General features: G+C 37.6%; 1 protein-coding gene across 7 annotated transcripts in view; it reads right to left on the reverse strand.

The window, feature by feature from the left end:
* Positions 1-22,669, reverse strand: part of CHD6 (chromodomain helicase DNA binding protein 6) — a 156,125-nt gene that overhangs the window by 13,595 nt on the left and 119,861 nt on the right. For all 7 annotated transcript variants that reach the window (XM_060689691.2, XM_087889274.1, XM_034414085.3 and 4 more), the window contains 11 exons: positions 20,598-20,800; positions 20,005-20,204; positions 15,999-16,158; positions 13,087-13,176; positions 11,274-11,377; positions 9,541-9,670; positions 8,581-8,641; positions 8,127-8,181; positions 6,986-7,205; positions 2,795-3,003; positions 409-1,995 (listed from right to left, as the gene is read on the reverse strand). In XM_060689691.2, coding sequence (XP_060545674.2) covers positions 409-1,995; positions 2,795-3,003; positions 6,986-7,205; positions 8,127-8,181; positions 8,581-8,641; positions 9,541-9,670; positions 11,274-11,377; positions 13,087-13,176; positions 15,999-16,158; positions 20,005-20,204; positions 20,598-20,800 — 3,019 coding nt within the window. The remainder of the gene's footprint in view (positions 1-408; positions 1,996-2,794; positions 3,004-6,985; positions 7,206-8,126; positions 8,182-8,580; positions 8,642-9,540; positions 9,671-11,273; positions 11,378-13,086; positions 13,177-15,998; positions 16,159-20,004; positions 20,205-20,597; positions 20,801-22,669) is intronic.

A 22,669-nucleotide genomic window follows, 5' to 3' on the forward strand; every position in this document is an offset into this window, starting at 1 on the left:
TCTGTTAATTTTTTGTTGAATATATAATTACAGTCATTTTTTCATATTTTTCCCAATTACATCTTTATATTTTGTTTGAATGATGATTAAAATATTGATATGGCTACAAATGTTAAAAAAGGAAAAACCTTACATAGGTTGCACTGACTTTTTCACGATTGCTTTAAGTAGTATCCTAGAGAGTTACAATTAATTAGCAATCACATTTTTTAAAATGGAGTAGAAAACTCCTTTTACTAATCTCTATTTTTCTGTTTTATATCATTTTAATTAACAATAAATGGGAAGCTGTGATGCCTCAAAGTGTCAAGCTATAGCATCATCCTTACTGATATGAACATTTCTAGCCCAACATATGCCCAAATTGAAAAATGTAAAGAATTGAAATATTTCTTCATAATAAACTACCTTGATTTTGACTTATTCCATCCCTCTTGTCTAGATCTTGGTGCTCACACTCTTCTTCTTCTCTCTTTATTTCACTCTCATAAAGAGATTGAGTAACAGGACTATCTCTCTTCTCCTCAGAATCATCTCCCCAGAGGTCTCCTTCCATGCAAACCGGGTGTGACTTAAGGAGTTCCACTTGAATTGCTGAAGCCTGGCTTCCTGCAGAGTGATGGTAGTGGTGGTGACAGGTCTGAATCTCCTGCAAGACTGGGGTGTGCTCCTCAAGGCTTTCATACTCAGCTTGATCATCCTCACCCATTCCTGGCTCACTATCACATTTGGATGCTGCCAGCTCACTTGAGACTGATTCAACTAGGACCTTATTCCTTTCTTCCATTAATGCATCCAGAGTGGTGAGAATACATGAACTGTGTTTCTGTTCCTCCTGTGTGCTACATTTGGCTTCTCCTCTATCTTTCCCAATGTCAGTTACTGTTTCCAGATGATCTTCCTCTTCCTCTTCCTCCTCCTCCTCCTCCTCCTCTTCACTATGGCTTTGACTCTGCATTAATTTCTCCTCCAAACTCTTTTCATGCAATAAGCCCATCAATCTCTTCTCAGGTTGTACTTTGATATCAAAATTACGAAGACTTGGACCATAGACCCCTATGCTCAGAACACTCTCCACACCATCTCTTTCAAATGGAACTGCTTTTGGGCTAATATACTGATTTTCCATATGCTGAAGGGCATTACAAGTTTCCTGAGCAAAACTCTCAAGAGGCTTTGCCTCCTTCTCTGAAAGGTCCTGTCCTATATTTTGACCTTCCAACTGATCACTGCCAAACTGCAAATGATCCAAGTAGGTGGACTCTCGTATGGTCTCAGCATCACAACTAGAGAGGTCTTCATCCCCATCTGTTTTGCCCTCTGCGGCTTTGGTAGCATTGCTGCTGATGTCTGTGCAGCTAGGACTGTCACGAGCAAAAGAACTATGTTCACTGTTGCAGGCCTTTTCATCATACATCATGCATGACAGAGAGTCAGGCAAAGAACTCTCATCATAGTTAGCGGAAATCATACTTCGGACCTTAGACATGAAATTTTCACAGCTGCCATCCTGAGAGGTGTTTTCTGCCTGCAAAAGATCATTCCCTGAGTTCATTAGCTTAGCACAGTTTTCTGTTTCTGCCTCTGCTGATGCCTGCTTTCTATCTGCTTGACTATACAAAGGCGAGTAATATAGTTTAGAATTTGCTTGGTGATGACAGCATAAGTGTTCTTCTCCAAGGACCCCTGTCCTTTTATTCTGAGCATAATTTCTGTAGGCATCCAGAAACGACAACTGTGGATCATTCATTATGTAATAGTCTGTGCGATTCAGTCCGTGCTTTGCTGTACCAATTAGCAGGTCCCGATCATGTTTGCCACATTCCCACCACACAGGGAGGTATAGGCTTGGGCGACAAAATTTGAGCCTTTCATGTAACTGTGGACACCGCAAAACTTGCTCACGGATCTTCCGCAAGAGTTCAATTCGATACAGCGTCCTTGCAGCACGTTCCTCTGTGATGGGTTCCACATAAATATTGGGATCTGTTGGGCCTACACAAATAGAATATAAAGGAACAATAGATAAAACCAGAACCTATGAGAGAGTAAGAGGGAGGGAGGGAGGGAAGGAGGGAGGGAGAGAGATGCTATAGAAGAATAGTTTTAAATTAAATCAAAATGAAATAAATTTTCTGTGTCAGGATATCTAATAATTGATAATGACTCTAGTGTTCAAAGCTATAATTTAAGATGAAAGTGAGGGAAAAAAAGTTAAGAAAAAGGAAGATGGCTTATAGCCTGGGATGCCCAGCTACATATATTGGGGCCATTACAGTTCACACCAGCTTAGACAAAGAGAGGACTAACATCTGTTATGAGTTGTTTTGGAATAGTTCTGCCATGCGAAATCACTCAAGCCCCTATATATAAAGAAAAGCTTTCATAATTGACAGATATTCACTCTTCTAAGAGCACTATATCTGGAGATCTCCTCTTATTTTATTTCCACGACAACAACTCTGTGAAGCAGGTCATACTGAGAAAAAGTGACCATTCCAGAAGTGAGTTTCCTTGACTGAGAGTGGGCCCGAGTCCTAGTCTCTTCAATCTTAGCCTCCTTCGTCATTTCAAGGCCTCTCTTAGTAATAAATGGTCTCCCTAGATTTCAGAGCTTTCAGTCTGAAGATGAAACTACATTGGAATCCTTGAAATGGATGGGAAGCGTATTTACAGCAAAAGAGAGACTAAAGATACTCAGAAGTCATGATAATTATAAAGATATAAAGAATGACATGGAAGAAATCTTAAGCAGGAAACACTCAACAGCAACCTCTGAGTGTTTCTTACTCACCATCATCTTTCCAGTGGGGCAACCGACAAACATTTTTACACATAGCAACAAAGTTATAGAAATATTTTTCTAAACTTTCATCAGTTTTCTTCTCCAAACGTGAAATGGATCGGAATTGAGTCCAATCAAAGACTTTCTTTTCTGGCTCATAAATGACCCCAAATGAGGAGACAGTGCGATAGAAATCTGCTTGCTCTCTTCTGGTCCACCTGAAGAATGCATGAGGAATACAAATAAATATATCAAAATTGCATTTTCATCCCAATGATTTAATTAATATTATTTATTATATTTATATATCATTCCACTCCCAGAAATTCTTCCATGTTTGCAGTTTGGAATTAATTAACTGCCTAAATGACTACAGACCTATCGGATTAACATCTGTGGTGATGAAATGCTTCGAGAGATTGATTCTTCAACACCTTAGGACATATCTCCCACTGGACTTTGACAAATATCAATTTGCCTACGGGGGAATAGGTTACATTCTGTAGCGAGCCATCTGGAGAAATCCGGGAACTATGTCAGGATGCTTTTCATAGACTATAGCTCGGCCTTCAACACCATTCTGCCGAGCATCCTTATCGAAAAGCTGACTGACTTGGATTTTCCCTCTTCCATCTGTGACTGGATCAAAGACTTTCTGAGGGACTGGCCACAAACAGTGAGGGTTGGGTCTGTCATATCCACCCCCATGAAGCTTAGCACTAGCTCCACACAGGGCTGTGTGCTCAGTCCCTACCTGTATTCACTGTACACACATGATTGTGTATCGTCAGACCCATCCACTGTGATCATTAAGTTCACAGATGATACCACTATACTGGGTCTTATTACAGGTGGAGATGAAATAGTGTACTGGAGGGAGGTTCAAAAATTATCCACATGGTGCTTAAAAAACAACCTGCACCTGAACATCAGCAAGACCAAGGAGATGGTGTTGGACTTCCGGAGGAAGAGAGAGGAACCTGCCCCACTTTACATCGAGGGGTGCTGTGTAGAGAGAATTTCCTCCTTTTAATTCCTGGAAGTCCATCTCAGTGAAGATCTCACCTGGAAAAACAACATGATCCAGGTGGCCAGGAAGGCCCAATAGAGACTCCATTTCCTTAGGGAACAACAACTGATGATCTCCTTTTACCAGTCCACAATAGAAAGCATCCTCACTTATTGCATCACGGTATGGCATGCTGGTCTGACAGCCACGGATGGAAAAACATTACAGAGTGTGGTAAGCACAGCACAAAACATCATGGGCTGTCCTCTGATACCACTAGATGAGATCGCTAGGGTTCGCTGCCTTAGAAGAGTGAAGAATATTCTCAGAGACGACTCTAACCCTGGTCACCACTTCTTTACCCTCCTACCATTGGGAAGAAGATATAAAATTATAGCCAGCCGCACAAATAGGCTGAAGAACAGTTTTTATCCGTAGGCTGTCAGACTCCTGAATGAAAAATAACATCATAACTACATAGTATGATGGACTGCAGGGCCGGGGCAATGTGTAACATGTTCACACTGGTGCAATAGGCCTGGGTGTTTTGTTAATATGATTTATTGGGTTAGGGATTTTCTGTCTTCACTGTGAGTTGTATTGTTTTGGGGGGGTGCACTGAGGGAGCTCAACCAATCTCATTGTACATATGTTGTGCACTGACAATAAAGATTTGAATTTAATTTTGATTATGAAAGAAGTCTATGTGTTGAAAACAGCTTAGTACTAGCAATTATGAAGAACACAGCCCTGTCACAACCCATAGGGCAGTTTCTCAGTATAATCCCAATTTATTAAAACATAAATACCAGGTTTCTTCCTTAAATATTAATCAGAAAGGCATCTTGTACCTATTCTATAAAACCATTTGTATGCATAAATATCTCGCTGTTTCTCATCCCCCTTTCCATGGGCAAAGGAGGCAATACATTACTGAAGAAGGACAAAACTTAAGGTTTCTTTTTTGTTTAACAACCAGTAGTCACTATGGTAACTAGTGTAAAATAAATTAATAATATCATTTGGTTCTGACATACCTATAGTTTCTTTTCAAATTCATCTTCTGAAAAGATTCATTGTATTTATTAAAAGACAATGCTATTGGAGAACCTATCATTTGGCGCTGCTGACTGAACATCCTCAGAATACTTTCAGGAAACAGCATCCAATACTCTTATAATATTCCTTCCTGAAGAGAAACCTAGAAAAGTTCATAATATATACTATTGTGTACAACTGCAGCATGGTGCAACAGAATCTGCTAATCCTGCCTATCAAGGAGGAGTTGATTTTGGGCTATATGATTTAGGTCCTTCCTTGCCAAATATAGTGGTGCTTAAAAGTTTGTGAACCCTTTTGAATTTTCAATATTTCTACATAATAAAATGCAATTTTTTTTCCACCTAAGTCCTGGAACTAGATAAAGAGAAGCCAATTAAAGAAATAATTAAAACATTTTATGTTCATTATATCAAGACAAATGATCCAAAGCTATATATTTGTGTGTAGCAGAAAGATGAGAACCTGTAGAATTATCAGTTCATTAGAAGGTGAAATTAAGAGTCAGGTGTTTCAATCAATGAGATGATAATCAGCTGTGAATGTGAATGTTCTTTTAAAGAATAAAATTGTAAAGTCTGATCTTTACAACACAGGTATATGGAAATATGTCATGATTGAACAAAGATTTCTGAGGATCTCCGAAAAAACATTTGTTGATGCTCCCAGACTGGAAAAAGTTACAAACTGCTTCCAAAGACTTTTGAGTCCACCAGTTCACTGTCAGACAGGTACAAATGGGAGACATTTCAATATCATGATTATCCTCCCTAGGAGTGGCCAACTAACCAAGATCACCCCAAGTGGCCAACTAACCAAGATCACCCCATTACTTTAATGTAATATTCCTAAGTAATATTCTGGAAGACCTCAAAGAACCCTAGGATAATATCTACTATTATCAGGAGAACACTGAATAGCAATAGTGTGCAAAGCAGAATTGCAAGGAAAAAGGCAGTATTCTCCAAAAAAAACATTGCTGTTCAACTACAGTTTGTGAAAAACTAAATGAATAAGCCAGAAGGTTATTGGAAGAATGTCTTTGTACAGATGAGAACAAATTGGAACATTTGGGTTTGAATTAAAAGTATTATGTTTGACAAAAGGCAAACACTATATCTAGTATCCTTATCCCATCTGTGAAACATGGCAGTGGCAGTATCGTGGTTCGGGCCTGCTTTGCTGCCTCTGGACCTGGAGAGCTTGCTACCATTGGTGGAACTATGAATTCTGAATTGTATTAGCAAATTCTACAGGAAAATGTCATGCAGCAAGACAATAACCCCAAACACGTAAGTTGTATGACCAAAGAATGGTTAAAGCAGAAGAACATTTTAGAATGGCTGAATCAAAGTCATGACCTTAATCTTAGCAAAAGGTTGTGGAAGGACCTGATGCAGGCAGTTCTGCAAGAAAATCCAGCAAAATCCCTGAGTTGCTGTTTTGTAAAGAGGAATGGGCTAAAATTTCTCCAAACTGGCATGTAGAACTGGTCAAGAATTATCGGAAATGTGTAGTTGCAGTTGTCATTGTCCAAAGGGCAATACAGTTACTGAAAGCAAACTTTCACATACTTTTGTCACATGCAGAAATATACCTTTAGATTTTCCTAGATAAATAAAAGAACAAATATGTTTTTGACTCATTTGTTTAATTGGGTTTTCGCTACCTAATTCTAAGATTAGTCTGGAGAACAGATCATGTTTTAAGTCCTATTTATGCAGAAACATTGAAAATTCAAACGAGTTCATAAATTTTAAGCATAATTGCAATCCTTGGACTTTCATTAAATTTGAAGCTAAGAAAATGGGGAAGAATGCCATGCAACTGTTCAAGTGACTATCTTATGCTTGCAAGTTCAAAACTGGGAGAATGGTTTCCAATACCTGCCAGAAAGCGACATCACACGATCACAATAAGCATATTTAGAATATATGTATTAAAACATGTGCAGTCTATATTGCGGATTTGCATTATAATCTAAAGTCAAAATATGAATTCAGAAGTCTAATTGTACAGTAGTACCTGCATGATTACAATCAAAATGACAAGCCAGAGAATAGGGAACAGTTGTTCAGAATTAGCAATCTCCAAATAAATTTAAGGCTGATTTTTACAGTTTACTCTGTTACCTCTTTTGTATTTCATTGTTCATAGGGTCCATTTCATTGGCTCTCCTAATCATTTCCTCTTGCAGCCAATAGCCATGCTTACAAGTTCCAATAACATCAGGTCTAGATGGCAGTTCTTTGCGGTTGCAACGCTGATAAATAGTGACTAGCCGCCGAAGTCTGGCTGTGAGAGCAGATGACACAGGCCAGCTGGATTTGTCTGGGTCGGAGCCATCCTGGGCTTCAAACATCAGCAAGGTTATTAGTATTTAACACAACCTGAAGAATCCTTTCACTGACATCCTCTATTCACTTACATATATTGGAATATATAGCCTGGTGCAGCATATTCATATGAACTCTGATTTACTTAATCCAATTAAGCCTATTTCCTGAATTCCCTTGACACGCAGAACTATAACTAAATGGCTAAGTTTTCACAAGCTAAAATACGCTTCATTTATTTATGACTAAGTATGTCTTGAAGGCAATAATCACTCTTTGCACTAATCGTTAGTTCTGTGGCATTTATTTTTGAGTCCTTCAATGTTCAAACATTCCTTAACAATAGGAGTTCCACAATAGAGTCCATTATCCTTTGGTAGAGATGGTCAACTAGGGATAGGCAGCCATCTCTATGATATCTGATGATGAGATGATATCTCTTGGGAGTTAGACTTGATGGCCTAAAACAAATGCCTCCATCCAACTCTTTGAGTGCATTATTTTGTTTGTTTTGCTCTACTCAGTCTTTTTCATAACAATAGTAACTAAAACTGAAGGTGAATGATGAAAAATGCACACAGATAGGTATGCATAAGTGGAATAAAGCAAACATTATTTTAAATTGCAAACTACTTTGCAAACAATTTATTAACATGGCCTGCTGCAGTCAGCTGTACACCATTTTCAAAGATTTTCCCCCACCATCTGTTCTAAGCCATTTTAAGTATTCAAAGGAAAGAGAAATGAAAGCATTTGAAGAAGCAGCTAATATTTAGAGAAATATACCTCCAATATTACTGAGTTTTTCCCTAATGATATTTGTATTATGTTTTCTATGGCAGACTTTTTATAGATAATAGTTACACTAGAAAAGCTAACAAACTGCTATTTGAGCCAATAATTTTATTTCAAGGAATATTCAGATGCACAGCCTCACCTGCCACATTATCATCCTTCTTCTCAGGAACTGGACCACAAGTATCAGAAATTTCCTATGGAAAGACAAACTATTATCAATTAAATGCAATTTAAATACTGGCTCCTAGGACAAATTTGAACACACAAAACAAGTAATTAATTAGGGACTTATATGTTATTTCATTTCTATAGATTAGAAATGCTGAGTAGGAAGTCTGGGAACTGTAATCTTGATTCCTTTAGGGAATGCAGGGCTGAGAAAACTGGCTACATCTCTTAAAATCCAATCTATATCACTTTCATTACTGTATATGTGGTAAAGATATTATTATGAATCTGCTTGAAAACCATTTTAAGGTCAATATGATCCAGAATAGAATTGTTAAAGGTGATACTTGTTTTTTCAAGTTGCAGAACAACTTTAAAACAGAAAACAGGTTGAATAAGCAATCCAATTTCTGCCTTGGACTTACCTCCTGTTTCTCTACTCCAGCAAGTCTATCTGCACTGCTCTCTTCTTTGTCTGTATTTCCTCTGAGGAAAAAAATCCAACATGAAATTAATCTGTAGAAACTTTGCAAGTCCAAGTCATTCTAATAAAGCTCTCCAAATGCAAATATCACTGAGGTAATAACTGTATTGGCTCTTTTACTTCTGCTATATATATACATCTGCTTTACAGAGAAATTTATGTAACTTGTATGCAGTGCAGCACTATTCCATCCCCATGTTTTTGCAGTCTTAATGTGACAGAAATACTAACAATTGTTCCTATTTAATTTTCAAAGATTACAGCTTTATATGTGTATTCAAAGCTCTAAGTAAATAGATGGAAAAGAGGAGAAATTATGTAAAGGAGATTTTACTATGAGTCCTAACAGTATTTCAAGAGATGCTTGTTTGTCAGAGGATTGAAAAAATGAAATACTACACTTAAAACATTTTAAACATATTACAAGTGTAACTAGAACACAGATGCAATACATATTACAAAATTTGAATCGGTAATAATTATCTATGAAAAGATCATTGGTGATGGTGGAAACTACAGGGAGATAGGAAAAGTAAATCACTGGGAAAATTGATAGGTAAGCACTCAAGGCACAAGCCACGGGGGTGGGGTGGTTACGGGGGGCGTGGGGCAGAGACGGGGGGAAGCATACTGATATTGCCTGACTTGTGCCATAAGATTCCTCTAGATTTAGTTTCAACTCAAACACAAAACAACTGACATGTTTCAGGGTCTTGTGCTGTTGAACTACAGACCATCCAAAAAGGTTTGGCAGAACTTTTGAAACACAATGTAGGTGTTTTGGATTCAAGACAAAACGTTTTCTGTTTTGTACTTATCTTTATGCTCTAACTATTTTAGAAGTACAAACTCTCAGGCAACTCTATTCCTGTGGCAGTTCTCCTTGCCCAGTCTGATTTACCGTTCTGGAGCATCCTGTACTCCATCAGTGACATTCTGCTCTGCACACAGCAGTTTCTCATCTGGCATGCCCACTTTCTCAAGAAAGCACAGAGCTGGGTCAGCTCGCATTGCATTATACCGTTCATAACCTAATAAAATAATTAAACAGTTCAGTATTATACAAAGAACAACTTAAAGCTCTTAGCAACCACATAAATAAGCAAGTAAGAGCAGAATGACTAATTTCTTTATAGGATTCAGTGCCATTTCTGATTCTATATGTGAATCTCCAAAACCTAAAGAAACCAAACAGGATTTCAAATATTTAGGGTCCAGCATAGGTCAACCATGTGAGACAAGAAAATGTATGAAATATTGTATTTAAAAATATTTTTGAGATGCAGAGACATATAAGGCTAGTCCTTCGTTAATGACAGTAATTAGGACTGGAATTTCCATCCCTTAATTGATGTGGTCATAAAGCACAAATTCAAGTGAATGTCAAGTGACTACATCTCTTAGCAATGGCTATCCCAGCCATTTTGGTTGTCATTATATACTGAATCTCACTGTTCATTAGAAAAGGATCCATCCCAATCCAATCCATTCCAGGGTTGGTTCCTCCCAGTCCTAAGTTTCAGTGAGATAGCAGACTGCTTCCTCTTGAACTCCCCCCTCCACCTATGCCCTTTTTCCTAACCACACCTGTTCCCAATACCCAGACCTGCCCACCACCATACCTGTCACATGTGCCACACATCACTGTTGCACCAGCTAGGACCTTCTGTCATCCTGGTGCAGCCGGGGCTCCTCTTGCACCCCATCCAGGATCTCCATTCATGCCATACCCAGGAAATCCATTTGCACACCAGCCAGGGCTTACATTCATACCCCACCTGGGACCTTTATTAACAAAAGAAGCCTGGTATGTGAAAGAAGGCCCCAGCTACAAGATTCCTTGTTTTGCACCAGCGTTGAATGAAGGCCTTGACTGTGCAGCATAAAAAGCAGACCCAAGTAGAAGGAAAAAAGTAGCATGAAAGAAGGCAATGTGAAAGGAGGCCCTGGCCAGTATAGTACTGCTTTGCCAGTGGGCATAGAGGTAGTAGGCAGAGCCAGGTGGCAGGACAACTGGCAGCAGCGGGTAGGCAAGGGGGCGAAAAAGGCACTCGTAAATGGGAGGGGGAATTTGGCCAAATTTTGTTCACCTGACCACAAAGGAGCATCAGCAGTCAAAACAGCCAATCATAAGTCCTTTAGTTCAGCACCATCATAATTGCTGGTTGCTGAACATATGGACATTAAGTGAGGACTCTCTATTTAAATTAAATCACAATCCATGTAATGCATCACTCACACATTCTTTTTCACAATCTGAATATATAATACATATAATCACATATTATTACTTCCCTCTGGTCAAATTGTACAGGAGCTGCAGCAGCCTACTGTCCATGTTTCCTCAGAGGTCCAACAAATTTAATGAAGCCAATTCACTGGTAGGTGTTCATAAGATTGGAGTTTCCTCAGAAAAGAATTTGATCCTTATTTCGTATATCTCCGATATACTGTTGTGCATGAGGAGCACAACTCTTAAAACTGGCATGTCTTTTTTTAGGCTTTCATGGAAGCCTGAAAAGAGAGGTGGCAGGAGGGAATGCTGCACTTGCACCACTAATGAAATATTTCCTCCAAAGCATTTTATACAAGAGGAATGTCTACAAAAGGTCCATCCCACGTAAAAGGAAATACCATGTTTAAAAACTCCAATGAGGAGGGATTTATCTGCATCAGCATTCCACCAGTCCACAGGAATCTCCACATAGTCAATGTCTGGCAGCAAGACATCTAAATCTCTGCAAAGAACAAAGCATATTCAACAGTCATATACAGGTCTGGACACATGTTTAAATTACTTTTGTAAAAGGTTTACCTTAAACAATGTTAAGAAAAAGGATTTGATGAAATTCTGTGTAAAAGAATGATATGAAACCACTGTAAAAAACTCTACTGTATTATCAGCTCTAATAATTATTCATTAATCTAGCACTTGGCTTCTAAAGTCTACTTTAAAGTCTGGGTATTTTTATAAGCATACTCAAACTGAACTATATGGCATCATTTCAAATTAAGATTCTAAAAGGTGCTTCAGAGCACATCTACCTACAACTCTTTAAAATAGCTGCAACTCTTCTCATGGATGTAAACTGCAAAATTTGGGGAAAAGTCACAGATGTTTTAAAGAACTGCACAGATCATACTTGAGGAACCGTCTCACCCCTATGGGACAGGCTGCCCCACCCATGCTGGCAGAGAAGGCATGCTGCAGATCCCATCAGTCAAGGAATTCCGTCTGATGGGGATCAGGAAAAGAACCTTCTCTGTCACGCTACCAACCCTTTGGAACATCTTGCCCCCAAAGTGAGTGACTCCCACTTTTGACCTTTGACAAAAACTTGAAGACCTGGCTTTGCCAGTTGGTTTGAAACCCCAATAGAGGAGTATCACATTGGAGGTGGTCGATCAACTAATAGCAACTCCCCCCTGACTCCCCCATACATTCTATTCCTTTCTTCCCCATTTTTTAGTTCTAATTATAATTTGTATTTTATTATAATTTTATTGTGATTTTACACATTTGCAGATCTATATCTATGGCTTTATTTTGATGTTGTCAGCTACCCAGAATCACTTTGCAACAAAATGGGAGGCAAACAAATTTAATAAATAAAATAATAAATAAGTAAAATAAATATCTGTGAACCCACTTAATTCAAAGAGGTTGCTTCAGTTGATGGTGGTGGTTTTTTTAATCAAAACTGATGGGGTTAATAATTAACTAATAAGTGTATATTTATGCTAACATTATTTCCCCTTGTAGCATTTTACTAGGGGAATCACTGAATCAATGGAATTTCAGCAATTTTTCATATACCAATCATATATCCTTAAAGCTACATTATGAAAGGGGCAACTCTCACTCAAAAGAAAACCAATAGGTGTAAATCAAATTTGTTTATATTTGGTTCAGTTAACTTTTCTATTATAATTTTGGAATACTTTGGTAATAGGTAAAGTTAAATTAATACTGTTCATTATAGTACTCAAAGCAGTACTATTTTTGTTCAATATTGTTTACTCTGCTAAAAAAGACTGGATTCATATGTTATGCTATATTTTGTTTGGTTTGGCTTATTATCTGAATCCATTACTGTGGTTGTAAATCATTATTTAACACTTAGTAATATCTGAATCTAACATATCATAATTAAACAATTACAACTTATACAATATATGAACTCAGACAAACACTATAGACTGCATGCATGTAGTTTGCTCTTAACTCTTTGTTTGTGTATTCATTCATTCATTCTCTTTTAACTAAGAGGATGTTTACAATCTGAATATATATATATGCATTCAGAGTCCTACAGTTCCCTGCTAAGTGTAAAACGTATGCACATGCAAGAACTGCAATCCAAGCACATGCTGTCTATACTTCCAATATTGTGACTATAACACAACAGATTATAAAGCAAAACTCCAGAAGGCTAATGTAACATACTTGGCAGGGGTTCCTTCAAAGGCTTTATCAGCTGCCTCCCCCAGCACTTCAGCTTTCAAGTAATAGAGCATCCGTACTCTCAACAGCACTCTGCCAAAAGGAAAAGCAGAAGGTAACTCAGACAGTAAATCTGAGTTTCAACATGCTTTCCAGACCCACTTTAAGTTTACAGGATGTGTTGCCTTGTTTGTTGGTAATGGGAACCGCTATTATGCCATTCAAAGTTAGCACTTTGGGGACCAAATGCCACTCTTCTAGAAAAGAAGCTTCAAAAAGCTGATATTGGTGAATAAGAAGTAAAAGATAGCTCTCTTGTAGATGAAATTCATTACCATAAAAATCCAACTGGCTGTAAGATTACTGGGTGGTGTTAAATAATAGCCAAGTAAGTAAACCAGCCGATAGCAGTAGACAATCTAAATGAGGCTATTCCACCCAATAAGTGTGAATAAAAATATTTTAAAATTATACATGAAAAAAGGAAATGATAAGGAACCAGATGTTATAAGCAATGAAATTAAGAATAATGTGATCCAGAAAGCCTATAAAAAGCATGGTGCTTATTAACATCTCTTAATATCTATAGTCAGGTCCAGAAATATTGGGACATCGACACAATTCTAACATCTTTGGCTCTATATACCACCACAATGGAGTTGGAATGAAACAAACACAATGTGCGTTAACTGCAGACTGTCAGCTTTAATTTGAGGGTATGTACATCCAACTCAGGTGAACGATATAGGACTTACAGCAGTTTGTATATGTGCCTCCCACTTGTTAAGGGACCAAAAGTAATGGGACAATTGGCTTCTCAGCTGTTCCATGGCCAGGTGTGTGATATTCCCTCATTACCCCAATTACAATGTGCAGATAAAAGGCCCAGAGTTCATTTCAAGTGTGCTATTTACATTTAGAATCTGTTGCTGTCAACTCTCAAGATGAGATCCAAAGAGCTGTCACTATCAGTGAAGCAAGCCACCATTAGGCTGAAGAAACAAAACAAACCCATCAGAGAGATAGCAAGAACATTAGGCATGGCCAAAACAACTGTTTGAAACATTCTCAAAAAGAAGGTGAGCTCAGCAACACCAAAAGACCTGGGAGACCATGGAAAACAAGTGTGGTGGATGACCGAAGAATTCTTTCCCTGGTGAAGAAAACACCCTTCACAACAGTTGGCCAGATCAAGAACACTCTCCAGGAGGTAGGTGTATGTGTGTCAAAGTCAACAATCAAGAGAAGACTTCACCAGAGTGAATACAGAGGGTTCACCACAAGATGTAAACCATTGGTGAGCTTCAAAAACAGGAAGGCCAGATTAGAGTTTGCCAAACAACATCTAACAAAGCCTTCACAGTTCTGGAACAAGATCCTATGGACAGATGAGACCAAGATCAACTTGTACCAGAGTGATGGGAAGAGAAGAGTATGGAGAAGGAAAGGAATTGCTCATGATCCTAAGCATACCACCTCATCAGTGAAGCATGGTGGTGGTAGTGTCATGGCGTGGGCATGTATGGCTGCCAATGGAACTGGTTCTCTTGTATTTATTGATGATGTGACTGCTGACAAAAGCAGCAGGATGAATTCTGAAGTGTTTTGGGCAATATTATCTGCTCACATTCAGCCAAATGCTGCAGAACTCATTGGACGGCACTTCACAGTGCAGATGGACAATGACCCAAAGCATACTGCAAAAGCAACCAAAGAGTTTTTGAACGGACAGAAGTGGAATGTTATGCAATGGCCAAGTCAATCACCTGACCTGAATCCCATTGAGCATGCATTTCACTTGCTGAAGACAAAACTGAAGAGAAAATGCCCCAAGAACAAGCAGGAACTGAAGATAGTTGCAGTAGAGGCCTGGCAGAGAATCACCAGGGATGAAACCCAGCGTCTGGTGATGTCTATGCGTTCCAGACTTCAGGCTGTGATTGACTGCAAAGGATTTTCAACCAAGTATTAAGAAGGGAAAGTTTGATTTATGATTATTATTCTGTCCCATTATTTTTGGTCCCTTAACAAGTGGGAGGCACATATGCAAACTGCTGTAAGTCCTACACCGTTCACCTGAGTTGGATGTATATACCCTCAAATTAAAGCTGACAGTCTGCAGTTAACGCACATGGTGTTTGTTTCATTCCAACTCCATTGTGGTGGTGTATAGAGCCAAAGATGTTAGAATTGTGTCGATGTCCCAATATTTCTGGACCTGACTATACTTACTGATATATGTCCTCCCCCCACACTCCATATGCTTGCTCCATGAGGGGAAATTTATAGTACTTACATCAGTTGTTGAGATGCAAGTATTTAATGGCAACATTTGTGTGACATCACTGTATCTATGTCATTAATTTGGCATCACTGTGGTTTGCTGCAGATGTCACTGCATCTTAATTATATTTGGGACATAGAAGATTTCAGACTCCTATCATGTCTTCTGCACACAAGAGAAGTTACTAAAATTTTCAAATTGCAAAATGGCTCACAGAGTATCATAAAAACCTTAGAAATATCCACAAGGCTTTCACAATATTTGTTCCATGTAAACATGCCTTTCAATTTTTACAGAAACAGAGAAAAGAGTAATTTATAAATTGGAAAGCCCTGCCACAAACCTGGGCCAATTTGTTTTGGTTGGAATGTTTTTCTAGTCCCATATGTTCTGGAAAAGAATGTGTGTTAAAAAGAAAAACAACAATATCAATTAAATCCTTTGTCACCTACTCTCTAGTGCTTATTAGCCAATTTCCATGGATCTATCTCATGGAATACATTTTTAAATACAAGCACAAATTCATGAGCCACTTCTAAGTTTCAAGACTGGCTTAGAATTTAGAACAGGGAAAATCAGATAAGTGTTCCAGAAATATGAAAGCAGTGCCTTAAAGTTTTCATTTGCTTACTTATTGCAATGTTGTTTCAGATGCTTTTTGTAGCTATCATCATGTAGGACAATTTCAGGGTTGCAAGTAGTAAGCCAGTCTGCATTCTTAATCTCGGGTAGCAGCATTTGACTCTTAGTTTTCTTCCCCTTCCTTCCTCTTGGCACTGGAGCTGATAATCCTGCAACAGACAAGGGAAAGCATATGAGCAGCACTGCTGAATCAGGATGTGTCTATATAATTGCAAATCAAAACAGAAAAAATAGTTCAGATGTAAATGGAACTGGCAGAACACAAAGAAAATACATTCTTCTCTTTGTAGTCCATCCCAGACATCTAATTATTCAAACAGAACCTGGGATTCGGAAAATGTACAATTCTTGCCCACATCTGGTAGTTGGAGTGGTATATAACCATAACAAAGTTCCTGGGTTACTTGTAGACCACACATTATACAGTTAGTTTTCAAAAAGTTTATTTAATATCATAAAGATAGATGCAGAATTCCTCTTTGCTAACTTCAAATTATGAACACCTAGCTCTTCAGAAAGTCAAGGAATATCAAATAAATGACTTCAGAAAAACTGCATTAAACTGTACTGCTTTATTTATCAGTAATTATATGTATGTAAATACACATATACCTCCCTGCCCCCCACCCCCACCCCCAATTCAGACACAGATTCTCCAAGGATTTCATTGACAGAATCCTTTTACTTTAGCAACAATATTTACTCAGGCCTCTATGCTGCTCCAATCAGAAAATTAAAAACAATACAAGGAAAGCCAAAAGTAATCAAAACCAATCATCACCCCACTCTCAAATCAATCAACAGTGCCAATCAAGATCCTCAGAGGCAGAATCATTCTTTCATCCTGCCCCCAAATGACTTCTTGGAGAGCCAGGTCTTAATTGCTTTATGGAAACTTAAGCGAGAAGGATCTGACCTTATGTTGGGAAAAGGCTGTTTCAGAGGATGGGAAATCTTGACCACAGAGTCCATCATGGCCATATTCCTTCAGAGGCAGGAGCAATTTACTTTTTCTTCCCAATCTCACTGGATGGGCAGATTCCACCTGGAGCAGGCAGGCTCAGAAATACCTAGGCCTCAAGCCATATAGAACATTAAAGGCAACAACTACCAACTTGAATTGTACTGGACACTAAACTGGCAGCCAATGCAACTCCTATAGTAGAGGTGTCACAAAAGGAAACCTAGGATTCCCCAAACTATACTTTTAATTAGTTTCCAATTCTAATTGGGAAGACTCATATCCAGTTAGTGGCAATAGTTCACACGTGAAATGACAAGGGCATGATTGATTATCAATAAAGCCTCCCATTCTAGGAGTAGTCAAAACTGGTGCACAAGATACAATTGTTTAAAGGCCCTCCTGGCCAAAGTCTCTACTTGTTACTCTAAGCAGGAGATGTGAGTCAAAGCGGACCACAGACTGCAAACCAATTCTGCCAAGAGAAATGCACCCCTGACCATAGCAAGAGATGAATTTTCTCCAGACTGATGTATGAATTTATACTATAGTTATATTATGGTTCAGCCTAAGCCTGTTTTCTCTCTGGCCAAATTGTGACAGCCTTAGCTACTAGAACAAAGTCTCCATTGCCATCTCCTGCACAGCCAAGGATGGAGGTGTATAACTGAATATCATCAGATATCATGTTGACAGATAACTTCCCTCAATGGCTTTATGTGAATGTTAAACATGGGGGGGGGGGGAGAAATAACCAAGTCCCTCTAATGCAGCTCCAATGGCTTGATCTCTCCTCCCCAACCAACTGGTACTGATCATTTAAAACTGAAGAGCATATTAAGTATTACAAACAGTAATAAAAAATGATTGCACTATGGAGGAGACTAGAGAAACCATACTATAGTTGTATTGATCAAAGAAAAAGCATGCTAATCCTGCCTAAACATACAGAAAAGGCAAAAACAACTGGAGAAGGCAGTCCCACAGATGCCTAGGCCCTGAACCATGTAAGGCTATATAGATGACCATCAGCAGCTTGAATTAGAATCCAAACCCACCATTAACCAGAGCCAACTAGAGGTGTTACATGTGTACATTGAGGTGTGCCACAACTACCTGAATAGCCTCAAGGTCAGATACATATAGCACAATCAATGGTTTTGAAACAAATGACTTTCAGGAGCACTAGGAGAGTTATATTGCCACTATCCTGGCCCAAGCACTTTTATAGGCTCCTTTGGATCCCCTGAGACAAAATACTGAAGAACAAAAACATATGGATTTTCCTTTCAAACCTTCTAAATGAATAGCAACCTCCCTCTTGAGTCAAGAAATAGTTGCAAAGGGAACCAAAGGGATCTAGAAGGCCCCACCTTATTGTAGTCATTGATAAATGATACCTAAATTACCTACATTCAGTTTCTAAAATCTGTAATGTAAGTGCTTTCTTCTTGTCATCAACCTAATTAATTAGACTCTGCGAGAATCAGGCTTTCTTGGCTGTGAGCCACTGATAGGGATTTGATCACCCAAATTAAAACCTCTCTCCCCTCAGCACCATGCTAAAATACATCAATGGTTTTCAATTGGTTAAATAGTCTACTTTTCATGTCAATGTACAAGGAAAAATATAATTATATAGCCATATCTTCTCCTGAAACACTCCCCACATTATTCTATATTGCTCCTACTACAAATATATACAGTTGTAATTAATATAGGAGGAAATAAACATTGTAAACAAAACAAAAATAACTATCAACATATTAAGCCAGAGGGGAAAAAACAAGGAATTCTTCTCCCAAAAAATAATTAACCCCCAGATTACAGAATATGAAGCCAAATTCCCCAAATTGCCTGGAAATATAAATGTCAGAAGAGAATTATGCATATGTAATGAAGTCACCATCAATCAGAAATGAGCATAGGGAACAAACAAAAATCAATTGTTAGCCTACATTCAGTCCATCACAGGGTCTGATACTGACTCCAGAATTCCACATCCATCTTGATATCAGCTGAAGAAAGCAATGCTATTTCCTAAACCACTTCTACTAGTTCAGGAATGGGAAGAAATAGCAGTAATCAGTAAATCAACAATATTGATTTGGGGATTCCACACTAACATACACTCTGAATAGCGGTCAAGGTACCATAACAAAAAGTGGAAAGGAATTACAATAACTGAACTAAAATCATTCTTAAAACTTCATCTGGAACGCACATCTGTATGTTACTAATAAAACTCTTATCAACCCACAGAAGAGTGTTATATAACAATCAGATTGCTGGAACAGAATTGGGTGACCCAATCTTATCTTCAGGCATGGATACTCACTGGGTATCCATGTGAGATAGTATTTCTCACCCCAGCCCACCTAATAGAACTGTTATGGGAACATTATCATTATTGGAAAATTATCATGAAAGCAGGTTTGTGTTTCTAGAGAAAAAAAATTGATATAAATCTAACAAGCTGCGAATAAAATAAAAAATTGAAAAGGTATCTTTAAATGCTTCAGGATGATAAGTTTATTGTGTAATCATTCTATTTCATTGTCTGAATTTTATGGGGAGTTCAGGTTTTATAATCATTCATTTGTAACCTTCCTGCTTTCACCTATTTTCATCTTTCTTCCATTTCTTACCTTATTACAGAAAATTATTTCAAGTGTTTAGTATAGAAAGGCCATCAAATTCACTTTGATGGTATAAGAAGCCATTTTATCTGGACATATCTTTTGTTGTAAATGAATGTCAAACAAGTGATAATAAATGTGAAAGAAGAAAATATAGAATGTACATATTGGACTTTATTAAGAAGCATTTTAATAGTTCAGCTTGAAAAAAAAATTAGATGGACATCTTCAGGATAAACAAAATCTGAAAACCTCTGATTAAAAAATATTCTCCAATTGAAGAAGTTTCATCTTTCAGAAAAGTATGAGTCACTAATCAGATTAATCAATTTTATTATTTCTTAAGTAGCTTAAAGAAATAAGCTTAGAACACAACAAAATTCATTTCTGGTTACCTGAATGGTTCTGTAGGGCTTGGTTTTGTCCATCCTTTGTTGGAGTGATCAAATCCCAAATAAAACTCTTAATCTTCTCATCTCCCTTATAATGTTTAACACAGTAGACCAGTAGTGCTCGGCAGATCATCTCCATATCTTTTTCATTGAGATGCCATTTAAATCGGCCATGAGTCAGAATGTCCTTCCAACGTCCCCAGCTTGAGAAAAACAGATGCACAGCATACAAAGACTATCAGAATTTCTGTAAAATGTTCATACAATTACTTTCTCATTAGTTTATCTCTACAAGATTGAAAAAATAGAAGAAATATATAGATATTAAGAAACAAAAATTAGCAAAAAAGTGGCGAAAGAGGCAGCAATGGAGTGAAAGGGAACTCTATTTACCATAAATAAATAACTATTTCTCCATGAATTTTAATGTGTAGCAATGGAAGAAAATGCCAAAGGTAACAGAATTATAGGAACTGAAATGTTACCCTGATTTCAACATTCCAAATATTACTAAATTTTTAAAAGAAGTGCAACAATTCTTGCATATAATACAGGATTGAACATTCAAGAGAGGTTTAACAAAAAAAAAAACACACCCAAATATAAGCAGATTTTTCTCCACGCGAAAACATTCTGCCCTTAAGTACCGACGTGTTTTCTCATTGAGACGTCGTGAACGTGTGGGTCGCTCATCTGAGTCACTGTCCAGCTCGGAGAACTCCATCAGCTCATCTTCCTCAAAGGAGTTGTAGTGTTTTGTTTGCTTCCGGACACGGGGCCTGTCAATCACTAGGCTCTCCTAAGGAGGGAGGGGGTTAAAAAAAAAATTACATATAATTCTTGAATCTTACCCCAAACTGTTCAGCATGCTTAGCTACACATTTTGTTTTTTATGCTAGTGGTTAATACATCGATCTAAGGACTGAACATTCAAATTTTACTTAATAATGTTTGTAAGTTTTCAAAATTCTTGATTTCACATACTTTTTTCTTTCTCTCAAGGGATGTGTTGTTTTAATATGCTTATGTTATAAAAATAGTTTTTAAACTGTTTGTGATATAAATTAAATAGCTTTGCTGAGTTTGAAAAATAAATGATTTGTTTATTGTCACTAAAACCTGACCTGACTTTGAAATGTGTGGTTTATTCTTTTTTTTTTAAAGCTATTAAAAAGAGGCACGATGGCAATCAGTTTAAAATTGCTTATACAGATACTAATCAACCTAAGATTTGCATCCACATAAAGATCATCAGGAGAAAAGGCTGAAAACAATGCCAACAAGCTGGAAATTAGATTCTGAAGCATCAATTTGATTACTTTTTTTAAAGAAACAAACAATAATATATCTTTTATTATAAACATTTAAAATTTAACAGCTGGAATAAAAATGAATTGCAAATACAGTTACCAGGTACAGTTACACTTTGCCAGACATACACACACAAAACAGAGACTATGTTTTTGACCTCCCTGTTAAACAATCACACTGATTTTCAATTATTTCTATCCACAGCCATGTGAATCTTAATGTTTTTAACAGCAACATATGGGGAGGGGGAGCCTTTGTGATCTGTTGCTTAGCAATCATCCTTGTGCTGCTGTCTAAGCTCCCTTTTGCCTTTCCTGCTGCCATTTGCCAAACTGCAGCTTTACAAGGTAGGACCCCAAGGGTTTACTGGCATCACTTCTGCCAGAGGAAGTTAGCACTGAGAAAACCAGCTGTTTAACTGAAGACGTAAACAAAATGATTGGGTACAAAGAGAAAGCATTTATAATATTTTATTTTTGTAGGTATATAAAAAGATTTATAGGGAGAGGGCCTCCTCGGGGTGCCATCAGCCAAACAGTGTAGGCTGGTGACCCTCAGGGGGAGGGCCTTCTCTGTGGGGGCACCTACCCTCTGGAATCAGCTCCCCCCAGAGATAAGGAGAATCCAGGACCTCAGTGCCTTCCGTCGTGCCCTTAAAACCCATTTTTTCAAGCAAGCCGGGCTGGCTTAAGAAGAAATTTTTAAATGTTTTAAATGTTTTAATTGGTAGTGAGTTTTAATTGGGCCAAATTTATATATCTTTTAATTGTTTTTTAATATTTGTCCTGCATGTTTTTTAATTCTGGCTGTACACCGCCCTGAGTCCTCAGGGAGAAGGGCGGTATAGAAATTCAAAAATAAATAAATAAATAAATAAATAAATAAATAAATAAATAAATAAATAAATAAATAAATAAATAAATAAATAAATAAATAAATAAATAAATTTGATCCTCTCCACAAAATACATTGCGTTCATATTTTTTATATTCTATGCTTCTACTTTAAAAAAAGGTTGGTTCTGATGGTTGGAATAGTCTGATATACCAGATACCCACTGCCATTCAAAGGAAATCTCATATTTTAGCTCTGGAAAGGAAGTAGGTGGTAGATTTTCCCCTTTAATACAGTAGCTTTTTGTTTATAAACAAGCCTCAAAAGAAATAAAATAAAAGTCGACATCTTGGGAATAAATCAGCCCTACTTCTGGCACTGTGTAGAGTAAAAAAGTGATGCTGAGGTATTAAGTTGAAACAAATTACAGATAGCCCTTGACTTACAACCATTTGTTTAGTGACCATTCAAAGTTAAAACAGCACTGAAAAAAAGTGACTTATGACTGTTTTTCACACATACA

Source organism: Pantherophis guttatus, chromosome 3, assembly GCF_059756535.1.
Source record: "Pantherophis guttatus breed Tessera chromosome 3, ASM5975653v1, whole genome shotgun sequence".
Taxonomy (NCBI): Eukaryota; Metazoa; Chordata; class Lepidosauria; order Squamata; family Colubridae; genus Pantherophis; species Pantherophis guttatus.